This window comes from Lichenostomus cassidix, chromosome 4 (assembly GCF_008360975.1).
Source record: "Lichenostomus cassidix isolate B80296 chromosome 4, HeHo_3.0, whole genome shotgun sequence".
NCBI lineage: Eukaryota > Metazoa > Chordata > Aves > Passeriformes > Meliphagidae > Lichenostomus > Lichenostomus cassidix.
This window is the reverse complement of record NC_139484.1, coordinates 34,101,580-34,125,547: the sequence shown is the minus strand read 5'-3', so window position 1 is coordinate 34,125,547 and position 23,968 is coordinate 34,101,580. Positions and strand designations below refer to the sequence as shown.

Genomic DNA, 23,968 nt, shown 5'->3' with positions numbered 1-23,968 from the left:
ACCCTTGGATCAGTTCTGTCACCCTTGATCCGACTGCACAGTAAACCAAGCCAACATACTAATCCAACTAAGCAGACAAAACTAACAACAAAAAAATCTGCCATTATATGGAACTGCAATCAGGTTCCTGTGCTGTCAGAGAAGAAACAGAGCCAGTGCAAGGGCAAGAACTGAGAGAATAGATGGGGAGCAACAACAGCCCCTTCCACAGCAACAAACTGTCAGACTAGTTATACTGAAATACATAAATGCACTCTTGGGGTCTTGTTAGATTTTAATTATAACTTTCTGCTGGAAACAACTCAAAACTATAAATATTAATGTCCAGACATGATATAGTAACATCTATTTCACAGAGCTCAAAACTCCCAAAGGTTTAGAAACATTCCAGAGTTGCAAAGACAACAGATAAACAATGTCAATGCTCTATTCAATGGCAGAGCAATAACAGGACCTAATTTCTCAAAGGTATTTTTCTACAAGCCATGTAATTGCTAACTCTTACAGCAAGAATAGCTGCTGCTGCTCACACATCCCTTTTTCTGAACAGTGCACAACTACACAGCATTCCCCTCAGCCGCTGTTCTTATGGCTCACAGCAGTGCAACGTGTCTCATTTGGACTACTCCCAGCAGTGTGAAAGGAGGAGGAAAAAAAATAAATGCACCTCTGTGAGTGAAAATGAAGCTAGTCAGATTACAGTAAAGGCTGGAATAAGCTCCCCCTGACATGACCATCCAAATCTGCTGAGTGTTAAAATCAGCAGGGGCTGTAGCTTTCCAGAGGCCAGATACTAATCCAAGGCTTTGCTTCACCCGTGTGTCCTTGGGTATTAGGTGGCAAGGGGAGTGGAGGCAGGGAAGCACCCTGCATGCAAAGCACACCGTAAGGATCACTTACGCTTGTAACAAAGATTTGTATACGCAGCCTAGGTGCTAATGCCTCAGCTTCTTTCTGTCTCCAGACCTCAAAATATAAGGCTTTCAATTAAAAAAGACAAGAACCAATCATCAATTTATTTAAATTTGGCTATAACTGCTCAAAAAGACTCATTAAGCACTATTTCCCTTTCCTGGCTTGAAGTAATTTTGAATTTTAGAATCAGAAGCACAGCACACAATGCCAGTGTTATTCACTGCTGTTGATGATTAACAATGTTAAAGTCTTTGTAATCAAGTAATACATTCCCCTTTGTGTGCAACTATGGATTTTCAGCCTGTCTCTTCAGTTAGCTCTCCTAACTGCATCAAAGGCTTTCAAGCACAAATCAGTCTCTGCATTACAATCAAAATGCATACAAAATTGACACAACTATACATACAGAAACTGAAAAAAATCAGCTGGAAAAAATCTGATAAATGGGTAACAAGCAGACTTGGAACAAGTTTTGAAGAACAAGGAAAAGAAATACAATGCTTTACCAAAGTATTGGATGATAATACCCTCCATTTCATCTGCCCCCAAACAGATCTGTGTTTAAAAAGTAACCTTTGAAAAAGGAGGAGTCAAATCAAAGTTTAACAGTAGCACCTCGGAGTTAAACCAAGACTTTTGAAGATTTGTGTCCACCACAAATGGACAGGAAAAGGGGACCCCCCTCCCCCAGCTTTGGCTTTTCACTTCAGCTGGAAGAAACAAAAACATTTCTATTTCTATGATGCAGGGGAAAAAAAAAAAAAGGGAGGGGTTAGTTATTGTTACAGATTTATTTTCTTGTAGTCTCAAAGACAGAATGGACTATGTTTATTTAATTATGTCTATGATGAATAGGGACTTCAGATATGCAAGTGAAGAGTTATTGAGATCCTCCCACTACTAAATTTACAACTTATATTTAAGATGAATAATGAAGGAGGAGATGAGCAAAATAAAAGGTATACAAATATATAAAGCTAGATAAAGCAAATATTACAAAAGGGAAGCTATCTATGATCTAACAATGACCAAGGCCGTAAGAGTCAGAATAACAGAAATTTAGATAATTGGATTTCTAAGAGCTGCTTCTGCATGCACATAAGAGCAACTTATTATATGTTGTTTTAGAGAGCAAAGACAGGATGCAACAAAAATAATAATTCTGCTTATATGATCATTCCAATCAGACCATATTCAGGACCAAGGAGGGCATAATGTTGGTCTGTTCATTAACTTCCTATTATCTCAAACATACATGAAAAAGTTATTCCATAAATTGAGAAACATGCTTAAAAGAGACCCTTACCAGTCATACAGCACATGCAGGCAGGCAACTTGTAACTACCTATATGAAATGTAGTTACATCTCATGGTCCTTTATGTTAATCACCAAAGTCAAATATGCTAAATCCATAATTGAAAATCCTTATCTCTCTTTTATACTAGTAACCTTAAAACAAAAACTAGCAGAATTTCAGTGCCATAATCATGTTGAGTTTCTCCAAGTGATGTTTTTTCTCAAAGTACTTGAAGTTAGAGAATTATAATAATCTTCATCACATGTTCTGTTGTGAACATGTAATTAATCTAGAAATTATTTTTTTTTAACTCTTCCTCTGCTACCAATAAAATTTCAGAGTCAAGCTCTAGCTCTGAGCATGTGTACACAACTTTCCCACCCATTTACTTCAAAGGTCACTCTGGTAATGACTTTTGATTTATTACTAATTCTTAAACATAAGAATTAGTAATAATTCAGCAGAAATGCAGTCTCAAATACAAAAGTGTAACTTTTATCACTTAAAAGGGTCTGAACCGGCTCAGTATGCATCTGACTAGAAGTCTTACTAGGACATTATTAAATATTCTCTGCCCCACAGCTTAGAGTAACAGGTGAGGCTGCTGGTGGCTGAGAGGTTTCCCCAATATTACTATTAGTATTGCCTAAGCAAGGGAAGTTGCACCTTCATGACCAGTGCACAATAAATGAAATTGTAACTTATTTTGTCTCCCAAAAAAATCAGGTTTACTTTTAAAACTAAGTCATCAATAAATCTGGCTACAGATTCAATCACAGATGATTACTGAAACAAAATTTCATTAATTTTGCTTGAGGACTTCCAAAATCTTAAATCTAAGATGTGTTTATATACATGTAGAAAATACCTGGGAGTCAACAATGCTTGTGCTTCCTGAAGGATCAAGTTTTGCTTGATCTGGTAGCCTGGGCACTATACATGTACTGCTATTGCTCAGATTTCAAATTTTTAAAGCATAGTAAAATGAATGCTCATTTAGGAATTTAAAAAAAAAAGGGGGGAGGGAAGTGGGAAGGAAATCAAAGCATGTGAGCATGTATGTGAATGGCTGGAAGACAAGCAAGATACTGGTCATTTTGAACTTTCAAAAGGGTCAAGGTAGTAAAAATGATGCAAAAATAAATTCATACATATTTTTAAATCTTTCAATTTGATTTTTCACAGTGTATTGGCACTGAAAAAAAAATCTTCTTAATCCAAGCCAACGGAGCAGGCCTTCAATAATAACGTACTATAATACTTTGTATTTCATCTCACTGGACATTAGTGAAGGCCGTTAATTATACCTCAAAGACCCCTGATGATTTAAACAGTAATTTCATAATTGCTGAGGTACAGCTACTTTGGGTGAGCCACTGCAGTCAATTAGCGCAACAAATGCTTTGATGTTACAAAGCAATTTTGCATGACGTGAACATTACTCTGCAGGACATAAGAGTTGTCAGTATGTGAATAAGGGAAAAAATTCCACAGCCTTTAATAATTAAATCTGCTTTCTCAGAATATCTTTACCCATGTTCTCTGAGCTTGTTATTACAATGCTCTGAAATCTACATGAGAGGCAAATAAAAATCTTCGTAGTCCACAAAGTAACATCAAGAATTTACTTTTAGTTTCTGGTTTTATCTGCTAGCATTTCAAACTTTAATAGCTAAATCACAATAACAGATTGCTGTGGCATTGCAAACCAGCAGGAAATACTCACAAATTTTGATTACATCTGTGGAACAAACTGGTCTGGATGCATCTTCTTATGAGACATATGCACCTGACAAATTCAGACTTGCAAGAGATTACAGTGACACTATTCAGGGTTTGTTGTTGGTTGCTTGAGATTTTTTAAATCTAAACTCGCTACAGCAAGCCCAAGAAGCACCAGTAACATTTATTTTGAAATACAGTATCAGAATATGGGGAGCACAATCCCTAACAGAATTCAGTGAAACTGCAAAAATGACAAGTCTCAACTGGGAATAGCTTGCTGGCTCCCAGCAGTTTCACCAAAATGGAAATACCTAGTTGAATCCTCCACAGTTTTCATTACAGTATTTACAAACATAACATTTAACAGCAATACTCCAGTGTGGCAGACACACCTCTGCACTGTAAATATCTACTTTTTGTATTGTAAAAATCAACTAAAACCTGTTAATTTCCAGGAATATGCAGCTGATCACATTTCAATGTCTAACTAAAACTGCAGAGTCTGAAAGTGTCATGTTAGGGCTGTTCTGCAGTTCTCAAATGTAAATCTGTCTACAAATCTAAACTCACAGAATGGTTGAGGTTGGAAGGGATCTCTGAAGGCTATCTTGTCCAAGCACCCTGCTCAAGCAGGGTCACCTATAGCCATTTTCCCAGGACCATGTCCTCACAGCTTTTGTATATCTCTGAGGAAGGAGATTCCACAATTTCTCTAGGTGACCTGTTACAGTGCTCAGTCAACCTCACAGTAAAAAACTGTTTCCTGATGTTCAGAGAGCATCTCCTGTGTTCAGTCTGTGCCCACTGCCTCCGGTCCTGTCACTGGGCACCACTGAGAAGTGCCTGTCTCTCCACCTTCTTTGCACCTTCCATTCTGGTATTTATATACAGCCCTGATAAGATCCCAAATGTACATTCTGAAAATCTTCTAAGAAAACACCAGCCTCAATTTCTCAGAAGTGGTTCTAAAATCTGACTTAGAGAACTATCTAGCATTTGCTCTATAATAATGACCTGGGCAACGTAAAATTTGTTTGTCTAAAATAAACTGCATTGGAACTTGTTGGTGTTCTTAAGATATGCTGAAGAACATTCTAAGAATCATAAAAAGACAACGTAAACATAAAAATAACCTTCTATGTAAACTACTAAAAGACAGACAAAATGTTAGATAAAAATAAATTATGAGCAAATTTATTTACAGAAATGAGAGTTTGCAAGGACTCACAAACCAATCAATTAAATGGAGAAAAAAATCATTTTCTGTTTACATCTTTATTCTCAGCCTATCTCCTCTCTAATGCCTTCGCTAGCAGCTATAAATGTTGATAACTTTCTAATTTTAGATGGGCCAATTTAAACAAAAGTAAGAATTCACTACATTTACTGTTTTAAACACCAAATTGTGACCATCCAATCCAAAAAAGAAAACATACTTATAGCCTCAAAATTTGAAGGTATAACTTTATTCCCACTACAAGTTCTCAGGACAAAACCAAATCTTTACAGAACATATTCTGCTTTAAATTAGCAGTAACAAACAAAATGTAAGCTCAAAAGAGGATTCCCCCCTCCCCCCGAACACTGATAACAGTTTTCTTTCTAAATCTGCTTCCTTACAAGCAACAGTGTAAAGAACCGACCTCAAACTACCAGTTCCTTGTGGGTTCATCAATATTTGCTGAGCTGACATATTGCCATTGCAGAGCTTTCCCTTCGCATATCAAAGACGGCAACAACCAGTCAAGTCCAAAACCAGGTACGGAAACTTCAAAGCCAGACAAACACTGCTCCTATTCATGTTAGCGTAAGGCAGGTAAATATCCTATTATTAACTCTAGCTAATTTGGTCACAGTCAATGACAAACACAGTTTTTGAAAGGGGTTTTCTGTGCATGACAGGGCTTCATTGATTAAAAAAAAAAAAAAGAAAAAAGAAAAAAACCCCGAGAGAGAGCGAAAGGCGAGCCTGGCGAGCCTGCCACATATCGAAGATGGAGTCACAGGGCGATGAGATGTGAATCAGGACTGATCTGCCCGCAGAGAAAACAATCCCTGACAACACAGGAACCAGCCAGAACTGAATTTTCCTTCTACAAAAGGCATCAGGCAGGCGAAACAAAGCACTGCGGTAATTAGCAAGCCTTTAGGTCTCCGTTTCGAACGCGGACAGCGGTCCCGCACGTACAGCTATGCAAACAAGTACCCCAAACGCCAATCCGGCATACCTCGTTTATGCAACTCCCTGAGCGGAATACCGTCTCCTCCCCCTCCATCGTAGGGCAGATAGGGATCGGAAGAGGCATCCATGGAGGTGACGAAGGCGAGGCCCGCCTGCCGGCTCAGGAGGGCCGCGGCATCGCTCACGCAAGGGCGGCCGCGGGGGCCGCTGCCATGTTCGGCCGGGCCCGGCCTGCGCCGCCGCCGTGGCTCTGCAGCGCCGGGCTCTGCGGAGCGGGCTCGGCCCCGCCGCTGATGTCAGCGCGGGGCGGCCCCGCCACCTGCGCCTCCCGCCCGCCGCACGGATGCGGCTCCGGCCGCACGGAGCGCCTGCCGGGAGGAGGGGGGAAAGCGCCCGCGGCAGCTCGCGGCAGAGCCGCCCCGCCGGGGCCGCGGGGTGCCGTCCCGCCCGGCCGAACGGCAGAAGCGCTGCGCTCGCACAGGTGAAGCCGCCGAGCTGCCACCGTGTCAACAGGTGAACGGAGGGGGCCCGGCTCGGCAAAACAGGCGAACCTGCCACCAAGAGCTGCCCTTAGCTCGTGCACCTTTCTGGAGCCACACCTGCTGAGGCTTCTGAACACCTACAGTCGCATTGTGTCTGGAAGGCAAGATTCATGCATTGCTGGGGGCTGGGGAGAAGCCTCTCAGGCATTTATTTTATTTACTCTTTTCAAACATCGAAACTATTACCTCCGAGGAACAAGAACACAACCTGCCAAAAGCCAATCCCTCTGCTCCACAGGATCAGCTCAGCTCACTTTCACCAACCCCCTCTCCTCCATTCACATAGACTTTTCAGTCCTAAGGCAGTGACTGACAGATTTGAACATATGCCATCAAAAATATTAAAACAAGAATTTAATTACATACCTAACTAAAATGGTGTGGTGTCTCTTTTTTTTTGGCAATGATCATTCTGGTATTACAACTGTGTAACATCCATACTCACACTACAAAGCTTGGGGCGGGGGTGGAAGAAAATGTAATAAACACAAGTCCACGCTTAGCTTGCATTACTCTACACATTGACAAAATGGTCTGAGTCCCTTAAAAGTCACAGACTCAAAATAGGCAGCAACCCACATGAATGCTAACCAAGGCATTCATGTGATGCATCATCAAACAGTGGCTGTTCCAGCACTGGCAAAGCCCAAGCACTTCAAACAGCCGGTATCTAAAGACAGGAAATTTTAAACAGACTACATAATTGCTTCCATTTGAAATAGATATTATTACATATTGAATCCATATACAATTTTACATTTAATGTATAATCTTGTACTGGTCCTATCTTGCAACTGCTGATAAGAAAAATTGATAAGAAAGCTATTTTACATGAGATTTCCATAGTTGGTCCAGTTGTAACGAAATACATAGGGAAGGGTGTGCATAGTTTTATCTTTTCTTCCCCTTCAGCAGGTAGCAAACTTAAATATATTGTATGCCTGCAGCACCAAGGCCCAGCTTGAGTTTCATTGACACAGCAAACAAGGAATTAATTTTATTAGGTATGTCTTTGCACCTCTGCAAGTGTGACAGACAGACAACTATCTTAGTTTTCAAATGCATTAGTTTCTTAAATAATTTTCCAAGTATGTTCTTATGGAAGTAATTCCTTTTATAAGCCTATGTTACAAGCTGTATACTGCAAATTATCATCTTGAGGACAGAGTAGGACATAAAGAAATGTTACATGTACTTCACAGGCCTGTAAATATAATAAAGGTTAAAAATATGGCTTCAATACAAATATTGAGAAAATGCTGATATCTCCATAGATGGAAAAACAAGTGAGAAATGGCGGGGCGGGGGGGGAATGAGCATAAAGCAAAATATATTTCAAAACCTTAAATACTATCTTATCTCCAAGACAAAGGAAACCCTTGAACAACAGATACGCAATTCTAAAAAACAGACAACTCCATTTGCTATCATCTATACAAACAAATGTGGTTTTTTTTAGACTGGCCTCCTACAACCTTTTCAACAAAAAACCAACATCTTTAAGATCTTGCATATCCAAAACTTTCAGAGCCATTATGTATTATCACCATTTATTTTTGCTTGTGAAAAACAAATCTAAGCACCTCTTAACTTTAAATTATCCATATCCCTTATTTCCAGAGAAGTACAACAGAAATACCTGAGCATCAACTCCTTACCTCAACAGAACCTGGAAATAGTCTGTAATCTTATTGTAAGGTGCTAAATAAAAAGTCATTCACAGAAGGAAGAAATACAACAGTTTCTGTAACCTGAAGCAAGAATTATTACAGAATGAATCATTAGTGCATTTATTATATGTTGATTATAGATGACAACACTATAAATTCAACTTCATATTTGACAGAATATGAAATGAAGGATACAAAGGATTTCTATGACCAAATCTGGAAGATCACCTCTACTTTAAGAGTTCGATGTGGTTACTAAAAGCCTGGAATGTCTTAGAACTGATAATAAAAATAACTAACAGCAAAGAAATGGCTCACTTGTTGGCCTAAACCTCTTCATTGGACTAAGGCACATGGAAAATTTCTGCACAAAACTGAAATCCAATTTGAGTTGGAAAAAATTAAGGATATAGCTTGTTGAAGAACATATCTGGTCAACAGTAGATATGAGGGAAAGTCATGACAAGAAGTCTGCAGCGTAAAATAGATTGACTTCATATTTGCTACATGAAATTTCAGGAGTCCATCTAATATTAAATTGCAACAGCTCTTCAAAGGTCACTGCTTATAGACTGGCTGCTAAATACAGTCCTTTGTCTACTCTTAAAAAGAAGAGCAGTTATTTTCCCTTCTCAATTACCAGGAGCTTGTGTTCTCATTGTTCATACCAATCACCACCCTGTGTATTCCCTTTCATACAATAACATGAAAGGAGGTTTTTGGTTTTGTGTTGTTTTGGTTTTCTTAAGAGAGAAAAGATACTGTGCATACTAACCAGCCAAGCAGTCTTCCTTTTTTTTATTTTTAAATCTAGACACCTATACAATTTAATCTTTCCAAATTACTCTTTTTTTACCTGATCTGAAAAAGTGCCTGACTTGAACCATCTGACAATTTCATATTTCACAGAGTGTGCTTGTTACTTCTGTTGTGAAGTTCAGCAAATTCCAAAATTATAGTTAGTGAAAGGGTGTACATAGCTAACTATGTATTTTGGATATTATGGAGTACAAAATATTATGAACACTTGTCGTAAGCCCTAAAGCAAGTTTAACAATAGCCTTATTTTAAATGGCTGAGAGCCCCTTTAAAGTGCCAATTTACCACACAGAACAGCCCACATGTAAACAGCAGGTTTGTATAGCAGATTGCTTTCCAAATTTCATCGCAGTAATTATAGACTAAGGTCTCAATCCCAGAAATCCTCCATGCCTAAGTAACTTCACACATCTGAGTGCTCCCATTGTTCTCCACAGGCACATGCTGTGGTTAACCATAACTTAGATGCACCTGCCTTTGCAGAAGTCCATTGTTCTGAAAATATTGGAATGTACACAGCTGACACACCTTTAAGGCATACTAAGAATGACAAAGACACTTTAATCCTCTCTCCACACCTCATCTTTTTCAGTTTAGGGAAAGAGAAGAATCATACTCAAGACAAAGTATCTGACAATATAAGAACAAATCAGAGGTTATACAAATCAGATTCATCCAGGGAAATGTGTTCTGAGGGGCCAAAACAAGGCCAGCAAAAAGAAAGGGAGTATCGCAGAGGTATGACAGCCTGCTTACCCAAGGCTGAAGGAAGGATCTTAACTCTGAAGCACTTCCCACCATTTCCTATTACAACATAAGCCAGGTTTAAAGACGATAGCCAAGCACCTTGTTACATATAAAAGAAACATGCTCTCACTTCCCCCAGTTACTTAATTTATTTTGGTGACAGACTATGTAACTTTTGTCGCACCAGACAATGGAAATTAAAACCATGTCTTTCATGAAATTACAAATGGCAGTTTGGGGATGAAAAATGATTTCATCACCATAACAATAGATGCCAAAAATGTGACTGATAATTACAAATGTAAGTGCGACTGATGCAAAAGATTTTGGTGACTCCTAACAGTCATTTTCTTTCCTATTAGTATTCAAAACTAAGGCTTCTCTTTCAGCAGAGCTTGAAGATAATGTTCTCTTGAAAAATGCTACATATAGAGAACTCACCAAAGTAGCGATGATCTCCAACCATTCCAAAAAGAATTTAATTCATATGTGCCTTCTGTTGAAGGTTGGGCATGAAAGCATTCATTTACAACAGAGTGCCCAAAGTATACATAAAATGTCTCAAAACCCACTGTGCCTCATTACTCTTCCTTCTAGCTTTACTGTCCTACCTTTTCTCCCAACTTCTTCATCCATTTACCCTTTTCTCAAACCATGAAGCCAAATTAAGCCCATGTCTAATCCCTCTACCAGCTTGACTTCTCTTAATACGCCTCAGTTTACTGATCTTGCAGCCCCTTCAACCTGATTTTGTTCATTCTGCATAAAATCATACAACTTGCTCGTATGGGTCACAGAGAGCCTGCTGTGGGAATATGAAAAATGATAAGAAGAAAAGCACTGATCTCTCAGTTCTACTACCCAGACATAGTTCAGGATAACATAACAAAGATGCAACCACAGAAAATGGGGAGGGGGGGAAGAGAAAGAAAAAAAGTACAGTTATACATAGCTTCAAATTGATACACAGTAAAAAACAAGGATAAATTATTTTATAATCATAGTAAATTACTGAGTCTCAAACATCATTCCTTCATTAGTAGTATATAGAATTCTGTCCTTGATCCATGTAACAGGCTACATATAGAAGACTCTTTTAAGCTGTTACCATTGCCACCTCAGCAAAAGGTCTCAGTAAGGCAGACATGTAAAAACAGGAAAAATTTTAGACCAAATATAAAATAAAAGCAGAAGAAAACAAATTTATAGCATATGCTGTTGAGTTGAAGGCAGATGGGGTTTAAGCAACACGGAAATCAAAAAGAACCCAGAAGAAAGCGCACAGCAGTAATACACAGTAAGACTTTTCCTTATTTGCACTTTATTATGCAGAAAAAAACCTCCTTAATCACAGTTTCTTTCTTCATAGGCACTTGTTTCCCACAAATTAGTTACTTAATTTTGCTCACCATCATTTCACCCACCAGAGAACACTTTACTCCAGGTTCTCGCCTAATAAACTCACTTTTTCACTCACCAACCACAGATTTTTGAATTATACTCCTACAGTTTTATGCAACTTCCACTGGTGCTTTTATTGACTGTCCAGACACAGAAGGTGGTAATTGAAGTCAAACCCAAGCAGCAAACAGAATGTAGTAGAACAGGTCATACAGCCACAAGCATGTTGTGTAATCAATTCCGAGACTGAATTCCCCTCAGGGTGGTGGAACCTTTGCTGCCAATCAGGGAAACTAAAGGCTCCCCACTGCCATGCAAAACTTTAGGGCAGAAAAAAAAAGTTGACTTAAAAAAGGGGAAATAATAAAATCATTATGCAATGTTAACACCTAAGACCAAAAATAAACTGGGGAAAAAAAAAAAAGTTTGGTCCCTAAAGACTGGTTTGACATCTTGGCCCAGAACACCGAAAGAAAGAAAGATGAGTGTCTCAGTTTTCTTTTCACTTCTTTCTGGGCGTGTCCATACCACTTGATGTGTAACCCAATGAGGTTGGAATAAAATGCTGGACATAACAGACTACATACAGCTACCAGCTGTGAGAGGTGGGTGTTAGTCTTTGTTTTCTTTTTTTTTTTTTTTTTTTTAATTAGGCAGTTTAATTAGATCAGTTTTACACAGACATTAGAAATATCTACTTCTACTGTACTAATCAGGCGAGGAGGGCTTGGAAGAAAAGCAAGCTCTTTTGTGCAACAAGGTGCTTTCTCTGATTCTCTAAGAGTCTCTTAACTAACTTCTATACTTTTCTGTACTTTTTGTTTACAGGATAGGCTTTTACTAAGAAAAAAGGTACTGCTGCATTTGCACCTTTGCATATGTGTTCTCTTCTCACACTCCAATGTGCTAAAGCTGTAGTTACAAATCATCAACAGGAAGATCTGGCATCCTTCCCTGACGTTCACTTCTCCCTTTCCTCAGACTAGCTAAAATTCTGCTACGCCAATTGTTCTATTTTTCTTCATACCTAAATGCATATAAGGATATAAGTCTCATCTGCTTGATTGCCTTTACTCTGTTTTAGGGCTGTTTACTGTTGGCCACTATTACCAACTTGCTGTTCGGAGTATAATGCAGGGGATAAAATTATAGCACCAAGGTGTATTCCTGCCTAGACATACCACTGTCCTGATTATGACTGGGTCAGCAGGAGGGACATGACCAAGACACTATGTTATTCCACATCACTTCATGTCATTGCTGGGGCAGGGAAATGGGACTCTGTCTCATTTCCAAACAGAAGGGTGTTCCTTTCCAGTTGGAAAAACACGACTGCAGTAGGGTTTGGTCAGGTTGGGTTCTGAGGTGAGCATTTTTGCATGCAAATCACTCTCTTTTTTGTATACATTTGTTATTACTATTGTTGCTGTTACTGTTAGTTTTCTTATCTCATTGCATTTTCCAGTATATTGTTCTTATCTCAAGCTGTGACTTTTTGCCTTTTGTTTCTCCAATTCTCCTCTCCATCCACCCACATGGGGTGGCAGGAGAGGGGGGAAGGTGGAGCAAGCACTGTGGTTTGGAAGGTCTTGGTGGAGAACTAAATTAGGGAGTATCACTCCTAAACCACAGCAGCCAGATATATGTTAAGCTTATCTTCTATCTTTGAGAATATTACACCTTCTAAATAAATAATTACATAATAATTCTAATAATAATTACATCATCTTCTAAATAAATAAGCTTTGTGAACATAGTGCCAACAACAATTTTGTATGTTGCTAATACATAATATTACACTATGTCAGGTATATTTGAATTCCATTAAACTATGGGCTCAGTACCTAGTAGTGGTCAGAATAAACTTATTCCATTTCTAGGACATGCCCATCCTCCAAATGCTGTGTGAAGTTCTGACCCCCTTCCTTAAATTAGAGATATTAGAAAGGGTTCAGCCCCCCAGAAAGAGTGAAGAGGATCCAAAGGATGGGATAGCTACAAGGTCCAACCAAGCAAGAAAAAACTTAACCTGAAAAAGAGATAACTAAGGAGAAGAAAAAATAAGTAGCAATGGAAATAAAATTTTCACCATCTGTTCTAATAAAAGTGGCAGCCCCACGTAATTCATGTGTTAATCCTTGTTAGTTTCTACATGCGTATGGCCACTGCATGATAGGCTTATCAGAGTATGTGTATTTGGCACAACAATCAAGTCATCCTAGTTTCAGGTCACCCTGTCCTAGTTTCATATCAAAACTTTTCCTATCAACAGCAGTTTCACTTCAATAAGCTAATAATACCCCCTAAAACTTGTTGTATCAGCAGAAATATTTTCTGCAGCTACAACTATAGATGAAAATTAAAAAACACAAAAGAGAGCTTAAGCGTTTATGCTATACAAGAGTAAATGACAAGGAGATCCATGGGTCGGTCCATGCTAATGCACGGGCCAGTGTTAACCTAGGTAAGACTGACACTTTTATCGGCTCTTAGCAGTATTTATACCTGGATTTAAGTGCAAAATAAAGAAGATGGTGCTTAACATAAAATGTAGCTAAGCTATGAGAGCTTCCAAGGGATAGTTAGGGTGTTAAAGAATTTAGTTAGTGAGAAAAGCTCAGTTCAAGAAAAATACAATGGTGAGGACTAAAATTAAAACCCACCACTCAGATGAGAGAGGCCATCAGCTAGACAAAAATTGCAGTACAAGTTACTCAGATGCCTATTTCTTATCATGCTCTTATTCTTCCTTAAGCACTGACTTTTGACTCCTGTCAGAGACAGGATGCTGAACTAGGTGAATTAGAGGTTTGACTCAGTAAAGCTGTTCTTGTGTTCCAGGGATATCGTGATTTCCTGTTCCAGAATAATATTTATGTTTAATCCAAGCAAATGAAAAGCTTCACTTTAAAATGCTGGTAAGCAAGAATATTCTCAAAGGCACAAAACAGGAGTACAGCCTGACATCAATTTGGTTAAAATCCTATACGCCTTCTCTGGCTGACTTGAGAGAACAAACCAAAACTAAAATGACTAAATGAAATATTATTAAAGCTGTAGCAAAAATTGTCTATTTAGTTCCTAAAGATTTTATAGACATCTTATACTAAATTATTTTATTGTATATTTCAGACTAATCTTTCTATATATATGCCATCACACTTCCTCTGTTTTCATTCCTTCATTTTACACTATTCACACAGTTGGTCTGGGAGAAGGACATATCCATACTAACACTATACCAGGCTGTCAAGTTGGTAACAACTTCCTCAGCAGCATCTGTTGACAAAGCCATTAAGCTCTAAGCACTTCAGAAGAGCTGGGGAAGGAAACCAACAAGATTATACAATATCAGAGAGATGTAAAGAATGGATTACTAGTACTATAATTCATCTTCTTCCAGAGCATTAGGGTCATGTACTAAATAAAACTTTGACAGGAAGGACTGGTGAGACCATGTTTTCAAACATTTAAGAGAACAAGAGACTACTTGGTTACTAAAACTCTGCCATAATTTCCATACATACATACTGCCATAATTTCCATCCCTCAGAAAGCCTAATGCCACGCCAACCCATTTATAATCTGAAGGCTTAAACTAACACTGTAACACCATTACAGGTTGTTCAGCTACAACAATATCAAGTGATTTTACATTTTGGACAATAACTACAATAAAAAACCAAACAAACACTCGGTTTTAGGAAATCACTAGCTTGATAAACAGCTACTCATTCGATAATGACATCCCATAACTAAGATAAGACATGTTTTCCTTAACCTAAGAATCTTCCAGTCAGTTCTGGGGGGGAGAGGTGGGAGGGACAGGAATTTTGAAATCCTTAAAGAAGAACATTTTTAATTAGCCCAGTTACCCACGTTTACATAATGTATAACAACTTCTGTTCCAGACAGGTGGACAAAACCAACTTCATGCATTACTAATAAAAAAGTAGAAGAAACCATGGTTTGATATGGTCAGATATCCTGTGTTTAGCTCCATTAGTAGTATGAAGTACAGGCCAAATGTTGCCAGCCTAACTACGATCCAACAGAAAAAAGTAAACTGTAACTAGTTACTGACAATTTAATTTAATTCTATAAATTAGCTGTGCCTCATGCTTTCCCTTGTGATCACAGCAAGTCATGTTATCTCATGCTTCAATTTGTATGGCATTTGGGGGTGAATATACTCCTTACTTAAGAATGACAATGAGCTCTTTAATGCAAATATTGCTAACTTGGCAAATAGGTTGTATGTAACTTAGGAAAGAGCTATGTCAAAGTGTCATAATAACGGTTCAGTCCAGACAATTTTATAACACATGGATGGATAACAAAAACAATGCCAGTGGTGCAAAATCACTTTGAAAGCTCTTCTTCATATCAGCTATGAACAACAGGAAGAATCCGTTAATGCAATTTCCACACGTAAAGAATATAACAGGAACTTGAATTTTTTATGTAGGAAGTAAGCTAGTTTATTCTTTTCTTTGTATTCTTCCTTTTTTTTATAAAGGGCAATAGCTAAATAAAAATAAGCATACATGTGAAACAACATTCACATGTTGTTGGAAAAGATAAACAGGTCTTGCTTGAAAAATTATCCCCTCCATGTGGTACAAACATCTTGATTATACTGAACTGCCTGCACTTGCTGAAAGTTGCATTCTGTTTCTCGAATAATGCCATAATATTAGTTCACTAATATAAAATTTTTAGTGTCGGTATTTAAGGCACCAGAAATGGATTGTTTAGGAGTCTCTGTTTAGGCAAAGGTCTCCAAATCATGGGTGAGGATGTTTTAGGAGAGCTGCAGTGTTTTACACTATGACCTGCTGGCATATTCTTTTCCTTTTCACCAGCAATGCTACCATAGCAAGGAGATAGTAGCGCCTGTGGCAGCAGCTTTTGAATTACCAGTTTACAGGTTGTCATACTAAGGTTAAGTATTGCCAATTTTATGTTAACACCATATGTCAAATTGTAAACTGCCTCTACACTGAACTCACAATATAAGCAACTAAGCTCCTTCAACTGAAGCAGGAATCCCTATAGCTACCAAAAAGAATACAAGCTCATTCAGGACTCAGACTCCCACAGAGAGATCAAAGTACCTCGAGATGTAAACACCAGTGAGGTCATTTGTTTGCAAACCTTTTTTACTGCAAGTAAGGTTTAATAATCTGATTTCAATAAGTGCCTTGAAAAAATTGCAGTCTGACAACAGTACAAAAATCCACTTCCTGCTAAGCTTGCCCTACACTTAAATAAAAAAATACTGAAAAATTAGTGTAAGTCCTCTCTTATCACATAAACAGCCCTCAATTCTGAGCAAAATTACGAAGACCTCTCAGTTTTACCTAGCTGGTTGGCTAACCCTGAGTCATAACAGGAAAAAGTTTGAATTTTTGAAGAGACTTATTAGACTCTTCAAGCCTCGCTAACAGTCAAGAAATGTGACTCTCTCAAACATTACAGAAGGGCAAGCCAAACCACGGCTGAGAAAAAAAGAACTGATTAGACATTTCATCTTCTCATCACATTCCATAGTTAAAATAATATCTAATTATATATTTCCATTATGGAGATTTCATTTCTGTTTAGAAATAATTCTTTTTTCCCTCTGCTAAATTTATGGGAAACAATGAACTATCCTAGTGTAACATTTTGCTTAAAAATTAAATAGTATAGCTTTGTAAAATTTAAAACAGTAAATATTAGCTTATATGACTTAAGTATTAAAGAACTGATAGTTTTCCAGTGGTAAGTGCAATATGTTTAAATTAACCTAGCAAGAAGCAGGGTAAAAAGTCTAAAAAAAGAACACAGGTAAGTCAAGATAAAAATGACTTCCACAAATTGCATATATGGATGGACATTCTCTACACAAGTTCTGGTAACACATCCTCCATACAAAGAGGCAAATGTTTCCATTTCAGTATAAAATCACCATAGTCATTAGCCAGTTCTATAACAAGGAAAAACACTAACTTCAGTACTACAAAGTTTTGATAAGCAACAAAAGTAAGTTTTGTTCAAAGCTGACAGGCAGCATCCCTTCAAGGCACGGCTTTGGTACAAGCTATCCAAGCCTCCACATGCACAGCAATGTAATTATTTAGCATGTTAAAACACGATACACTCGAAGAATTCACAATTTCATAATACCTACTTGTTCGCCATAACACTGCCACTTAAAATCTGACATTCATGCAAAGAAAACAGCTACTGGAGAACATAACAGGCATACTAAAAATATAATTACTATACATATATATATATTTTGTTTACGATACCACAACATCACAATTTTTGTATTTTTGTCAGATGAGATAATGAAGGACAGGTCATATATATGCTTTCAGACAGTGTTAAGAAACAAGATTGTTGTACATCATTGGTTTTAAGATAATGGTGATTCCCCAGCATGGAACTATTCACAACATTTCAAGTAAGACAACACTAGAAAGACAAATCACTGTCAACTAAATATTAAAGAAACCTAAACATCTAGGTGACAGGACTTTCTGACTACTGGTTTCAGTTAACATACATTTGTTCAAGGAATTTCCTACATAAGACAAGGAGTATACGAGATTACCATTCTTTCCCAACATCATCCAATTTCCACATCTTTCAACAGAAGGCATATTCACCACTGTCTAACAGCTTCAATGGCTTTCTAAACCTCAGTTAAGTACTTCAGTGTGAGTGGTAACATGAATAGCAGTACTGCTGTGAATAGCAGCTTTATAGAATTGCTGTCCGGAGAGCCAAGGGACTGAGCAAGCCTAGTGAAATACACAGAGTTCTGTTAACTTAATGCCCTCTGAATGAGGGGAAAAGACTACAATTACTTTAGAAACTCCATATGGTTAGCCTTTTATCTATATAATGTATGTGCAGTTTATGGTTCCATTTTCATTCTCTGAAAAAAGAAGAAAGATAAAGGCTATTTTCTTCTCATTGCACGGTCTTGATTTTTTAAAAAAATCTGCAGTTCTATATTCTATTACATAAACTGTAAAATATTGATGTGCACTCTATTGTCTATAGCAACTTACCCAGATTGGATAAATTCATGTATCTGCTCACTTGTACTACAAGCTTACATTCTGCAGCTGTGCAGCTTTAACCATTTTAACTACAAATTCATTTTTGCCATTTTGCTCGTGTTGCTAAGATACCAGGCTTATAAATTCTTCCAGTCCTACAGGTTTAAACCACACACTACATTTTTAAATAGGGGTCCTGATTTTGGCAGAGTTCATCTGCTAAAGCACAGAGCTAGACCTAAGGCCTCTGCATTCACATCATGCTCTGGACAGCCTGCACTGCTGAGAAGCATGTGATCTTCCAGTTACTGGGATGGTCCTGCCCTTCCTCAGGAGGTGGGACACATTCTGCATTGTGAATTCATCTGTACTTAGACTTAACAGAACAAAAATACAGCTAAAGGATAAGAGTATTTAAGTAACAGTAATAACAATACAAACAAACCAAACAGTAGATGCTAAGTGAGTAAGAGAGAATTACAGAACAGGCACATGGAAGGAAGTTCTTGTTTGGTCTTGTCAGTGAGATTTGCTGTGTTAAAAACACAAAAGAAAAAACACCTGACACATTTGGATGCCTAAGGAACAAGAAACATAGATGTTCACCTCCTGAATGCGTTTATGTGACACATTTTTTTGAAGTATGTTCTTACCACCCTAAAAAGAAAGTTAACATCAGATTCTGATCTACTACTAAGATATTTATTATGATTTGGTGTACAATAAAGCATTTTCCATGTATAGGGACACATAAATCACCATTCACTTAAATAAAATAATAGGGCTTATTACTATTGCTGCCTCTAACAGGGAGTCCAGAATTGGGGCAAGCAGACAAGTCATTAGCAAAAAATTAAGTTCCAGGAAATAAAATACATTCATATTTATGTACCAGCCCACATTTTGATACTTCAGTGTTACAGCAAGATGGGAGCTGCAGGCATGTGCAGCAATTAGCATTGATTTTGACAATGCAAACAAAACAACCACCTCATCTGTTTGGACTCAATTTATGGATTTGATTTCACAACAAGTAAAGGGCAGAACACTGGCTGTGAAACTATTTATTTTACTGTAAACTAATTTTCCTTCATGCTCGAAGTGATGGAAATGATTTATATGAACAATAACCAGAGTACCTTCAAAAATTCAGTACAGCTTGTAAATATTATCTTAGACAAGCAAGGCACTCACTTTTATTAAAAGTGCCAGATACTTAGAACAAAGAATTATATACAGAAGCCAGTTTCTGTATATATATTATCAGTTCATCTGATAATTTCCTCACTCTTAAGCACCGGACTTTAGCATGCTGCTGTTCAAGTAATGTGCCAGAAGGAATATGTAGACTGAAGGTGTCCTGGCTTGTCATACTTGTATTGGTATTTAAGTTAAACAACTGCACATTCAAGACATATCTAATTAGACAGAAGGAATACAGGTGAGAAGGACGCTCATAATGATACCACACAGCCATCTAGTACAATGCCAACATCCAACTGCAAAGTGCAGCAAATGTAAAACATCTAAGGAAAAGACACTGCAGGGAAGGAAAACAACTGAATGCTAATGGAAGAAGAAAAGATGAAAAGGCACTAATTAAGCAAAACTCAAGAAGCAGAGTTTGATTTTAAAGAAAACAAGAGGAAGTGACCAGAGTATAATTTAGCCAAGTTTAGTATCTTTAACAGAAATTCTTTTCTTTCCTTCCTTTGGTTCACCTCTTTGACTATTGCTTAATTAACGTTAATGCTCTCACTACACGAACTGTTTTCTTCAATTTAAAAAAAAGGAGGAAGAGCTTCCCAGTTCTTTCTTCTTTGTATTACTTCAATGCTTTTATAGTAGGAAGTTTTCTTTGCAACTTTTTATCAAGTCAATAGTTCAGCTCATATTGTGTTTCTGTTGCTCCTAACAACACCTCTGCTTTTGGGTTTTGCCTCTGCTTTACAGAGGTGAAGCTGAATGAAGCACAAACAGATTTATCTCTAGAGGTAATGATTTAAATAGACACTTAATTTTTGCATCAAAGAAACATGCAAAAAGAGACAGCGAGACCTCCAAAATCCTGCTGCAGAGAAGACCACGTAGCTGCAGAACAGCTGTCCTACTTGACAGCAAGCTTTACATTTGTCAGCAGCATGTTAATGTCTGCCTCGTATCAGAAATCATCCCACACAACATAATTGTTAGGCAAGCACATAGAAAGGTATTCAGCCCCTTTCAGGTTTAAAGCATCTCTCTGAAGGACAGATTAGTTTAACAGGAAAGGATCAGATTTGGTCATCTAAAACCTAAATAAAATAAAAACCAACAAAAATCCCCTCCAACACATAAAAATACAACTGAAATTAACTTACCAATGGATGCATCACCATCCAAGAGATTGTCATCCTCAGAGGTCTGAAAATCCATAATTACACCTGCTCCATCTAAAAGCTCCTCATCGCTGCTTGCACTAGTTATGCTGTTGTAACTGTTTCGATAGTAGCCTCTATGAAACAGCTGCTCAGACTCCATTTAGCTGCTTTGTAACCTGTATACATTCAAGAAAAAAAAAAGTTATTTTCTATTTGAATATTCAAAAAACACTAAAAAATTTATATAAAAATGAAACAAGATTATTTTGTGCTTTGGGGAAAACCTTTTAAGGTGACAATACTAAAATTTACGAAAAGGTAGCAGGAATACAGAAATTAATCTGATTCAGGAATTATCAATTAAGAGAGAGAACTTCATTAAAACCTTAAATTAATTCACAGCTTGTCCATACCTCAAACACTTTACGTAGCACAAAAAGTCCAAAAGGAATATAGAAGAGTTACAGGTTACAGAAGAGCACAGTGATAATGGGAACAAAATAGGCTCCCTTCTGCAGGGCAAAAAAATGGATCAGGACTCTTCAGTCTGGGAAAAGGGGCAATGTAGATGAGGACACAATAGATGTCAGCAGAACCATAAGTGGTGTGAAGAAAGTCAAGAGCATCAGCTGTGCTTCAGTGTCCCCTACATGTCATAATGAAAAAGGTAAGGTGACAAGCAGAGAAAAAGGGACTGATTCTTCACACAGCATGTAGGGAAGTGGTGGAATTCTTTGTCGCTTTGCAGAAGAATGCAATGGTTCATAAAGAGTGAGACAAACTGACAGAACAACAACAACAAAAAAAATCAACATCAAAAGCTATTATAGACAACACGTGGTGGAAATGCTGCAGGCTTGGAGAGCATTATAGAGATGTGCATACACTTATTCTCTTCCCTAGAGATCTGCTATTGGCAAGACAGATCTCTTTGATTTTACTCATTCTTATTTCTTAAAGAAAAATATTTACAATTTAAAACATACTCTCTCTTCAGATAAATTTCTTCCATTCATCTTCATGTGAAATTTTTTCTTGATCTGCTAACATTTTACAGGTACGGATACAAGCTTAATGGACAGCCAGAAACATTTCACACTGACATATTAAGAAGCATATTCTATTTGAAAATACAGTTGCATCTCCATCGTTTTACCTAAATAAACCAGATCACAATTTATAATTAAATCAGAAGCTATACTTGAAACTGTTCAAAAGATAATAAATTTTCACACAAAGTAGTTTTTGGAATTCACAAAAAAATGGTACCTACAAGGAACATGTCTCCCAAAAAGTCAGAACACAAACTAACTGACAATTACATTATTGTGCTCACAGAAAGTCCTGTTAGTATCACTTTGCCAGTACCAATGGGGTGTCATTTTAAATGGAAGCACAGCTGAAATGAAAAAATGGGACTTCCTAGAAGTATTTCCACTCACTTCATCATTCGTTGCCTTTCTCCATCTGCTTCCTGCACCAAAATCGTATTATAGACTCATCTGCCAACTGGCCTCCTACTCAAGTGAAATATTTTTTTTAAATTTATATGAATTTTCCTACATTCTGGTGAGATTTGCAAGGAGACAGAACATTCTCCTGCCTTGTCCATAAAAGTAGCACTAGAAGACAAAAAGCACAAGACACAAAAAACCCCCTGTAACACAATGTATGGTTTTGCCTATTGTGTCCTTCTCCTATTGTAGACCTGCTTTTTTAAAGTTCTTTCTTCCTCTAACTTTAACAATCTCTATGATTACTAAAGTTATCTCAAGTCTTCTATGAAAAGACTGTAAAGCAAAAAAGGTGCAAGTAACACATCACACTTCTAATACTAATGTATTTCCAAGGTGTCCTGACCCATCAAAACGCTTCTACAAAAGCAGGTTAACAGAGAAGCCTCTGCCACTAAAAGAATTAAACAACAACAAAATAACCAACCAAACGGGCAAAACACCTCAAGCCAAACTGTAGAGAACTAAGGCAGGATACCTTACCTGGTATGACTAGAGAGAGCGAAGAAAGTAATGAGGACACAGGCATAGTATATTGTGAAAAATCTAATTAAATACAGTGCAGCCAGTAACTACATTGGTAAAGGAGAACAGAGGACAAACAGCTGCATTGATAGCAGTAAAAGTACATAAGGCTGTTGCAGTTTTCTGCACAGTCTGGCACCACAGGCATTTTTCTGCTCTACGTCAGACATCCTGCTTATCTTTCAAGCTCTACAATTAAAGGTCAAGCAGAGAAGCGAGTCAGCTGAGGGAACCACTGCTAGTACAGAGACATGTCTATGGAAAAGACAGAGTAGGACATTAAGCAGCCAGATTTACAAGACATTTGTTGACAGCTGATCCAAGCATTCAGTAATCTCCAGAATGTGCTCTGTTATCCCATAAAAACACTTTTCTGTATCTCAAAGGTGTGGCAGGAAAAAAAAAAAGGCAGTTTAGGCATGTTATTTCCCCAGAAGGGGGGTGGACTGAAAACTTAGAAGTACTCTTCCAGATTACAGATTTGCTTCAAATAGCTTGAAGTCAAAAACAACTAAAAAACCCTAACAAAAACAACGAAGAACCCAACAAACACAATCAACACAACAACCCACAAACCAATAAAAAACTACAATGACTGATCTTAACAAAAGAGCTCTTTCTCAAACTAAGAATCCTGATTAAAATATCAATGTAAAATTCAATTTTTCTGTTCAGTATTAACAACTAAAATAGAAAAGGGAAAAGGGGCATCGCCTGTCCTCTAACTCACATATATCTTCAAACAAACCCTACTTTAGGACACCACCCAGTGAGAATGCTGTGAACCCAAGAAGAAAAAGGAGATGAAATTAAAATTATCAATACAAGCTTTACACATAAGAATAAGTTCTACAGTAGAGAAAATGCAGTGATAGGAATCAAAGAGTAATTTGCTGAAAAAATTTTAAAATAATATAGAATTTAAAATGGTTTGACTGTTAAGAACTTTCAAATGTAATCATTTGCTATAAAGTCGTCAGACATTCTATATATATAATCTTATTTTTAAGTATCCAACTACCGTGTACTTTAAGAACAGACAAATAATATAACAGAGACATTTCCCGCACCCATGCTTAAATTAAAATTTTAACATGTATCCATGTACTTATGGGGTCTATGTCAGAACACCTGCCCAAAAGAAGAAAGTAGAATTCAGCTTTTGTCACTGAACTCTAAACCTCCCACACTGCATTAATTTAAAATCCTGCA

General features: G+C 37.5%; 1 protein-coding gene across 2 annotated transcripts in view; it reads right to left on the bottom strand.

The window, feature by feature from the left end:
- Window positions 1-23,968, bottom strand: part of CLCN3 (Cl-/H+ antiporter 3) — a 65,239-nt gene that overhangs the window by 32,422 nt on the left and 8,849 nt on the right. For both annotated transcript variants that reach the window (XM_085058670.1, XM_085058672.1), the window contains exon 2: window positions 20,718-20,893. In XM_085058670.1, coding sequence (XP_084914796.1) covers window positions 20,718-20,877 — 160 coding nt within the window. In that variant the 5' untranslated portion in view covers window positions 20,878-20,893. The remainder of the gene's footprint in view (window positions 1-20,717; window positions 20,894-23,968) is intronic.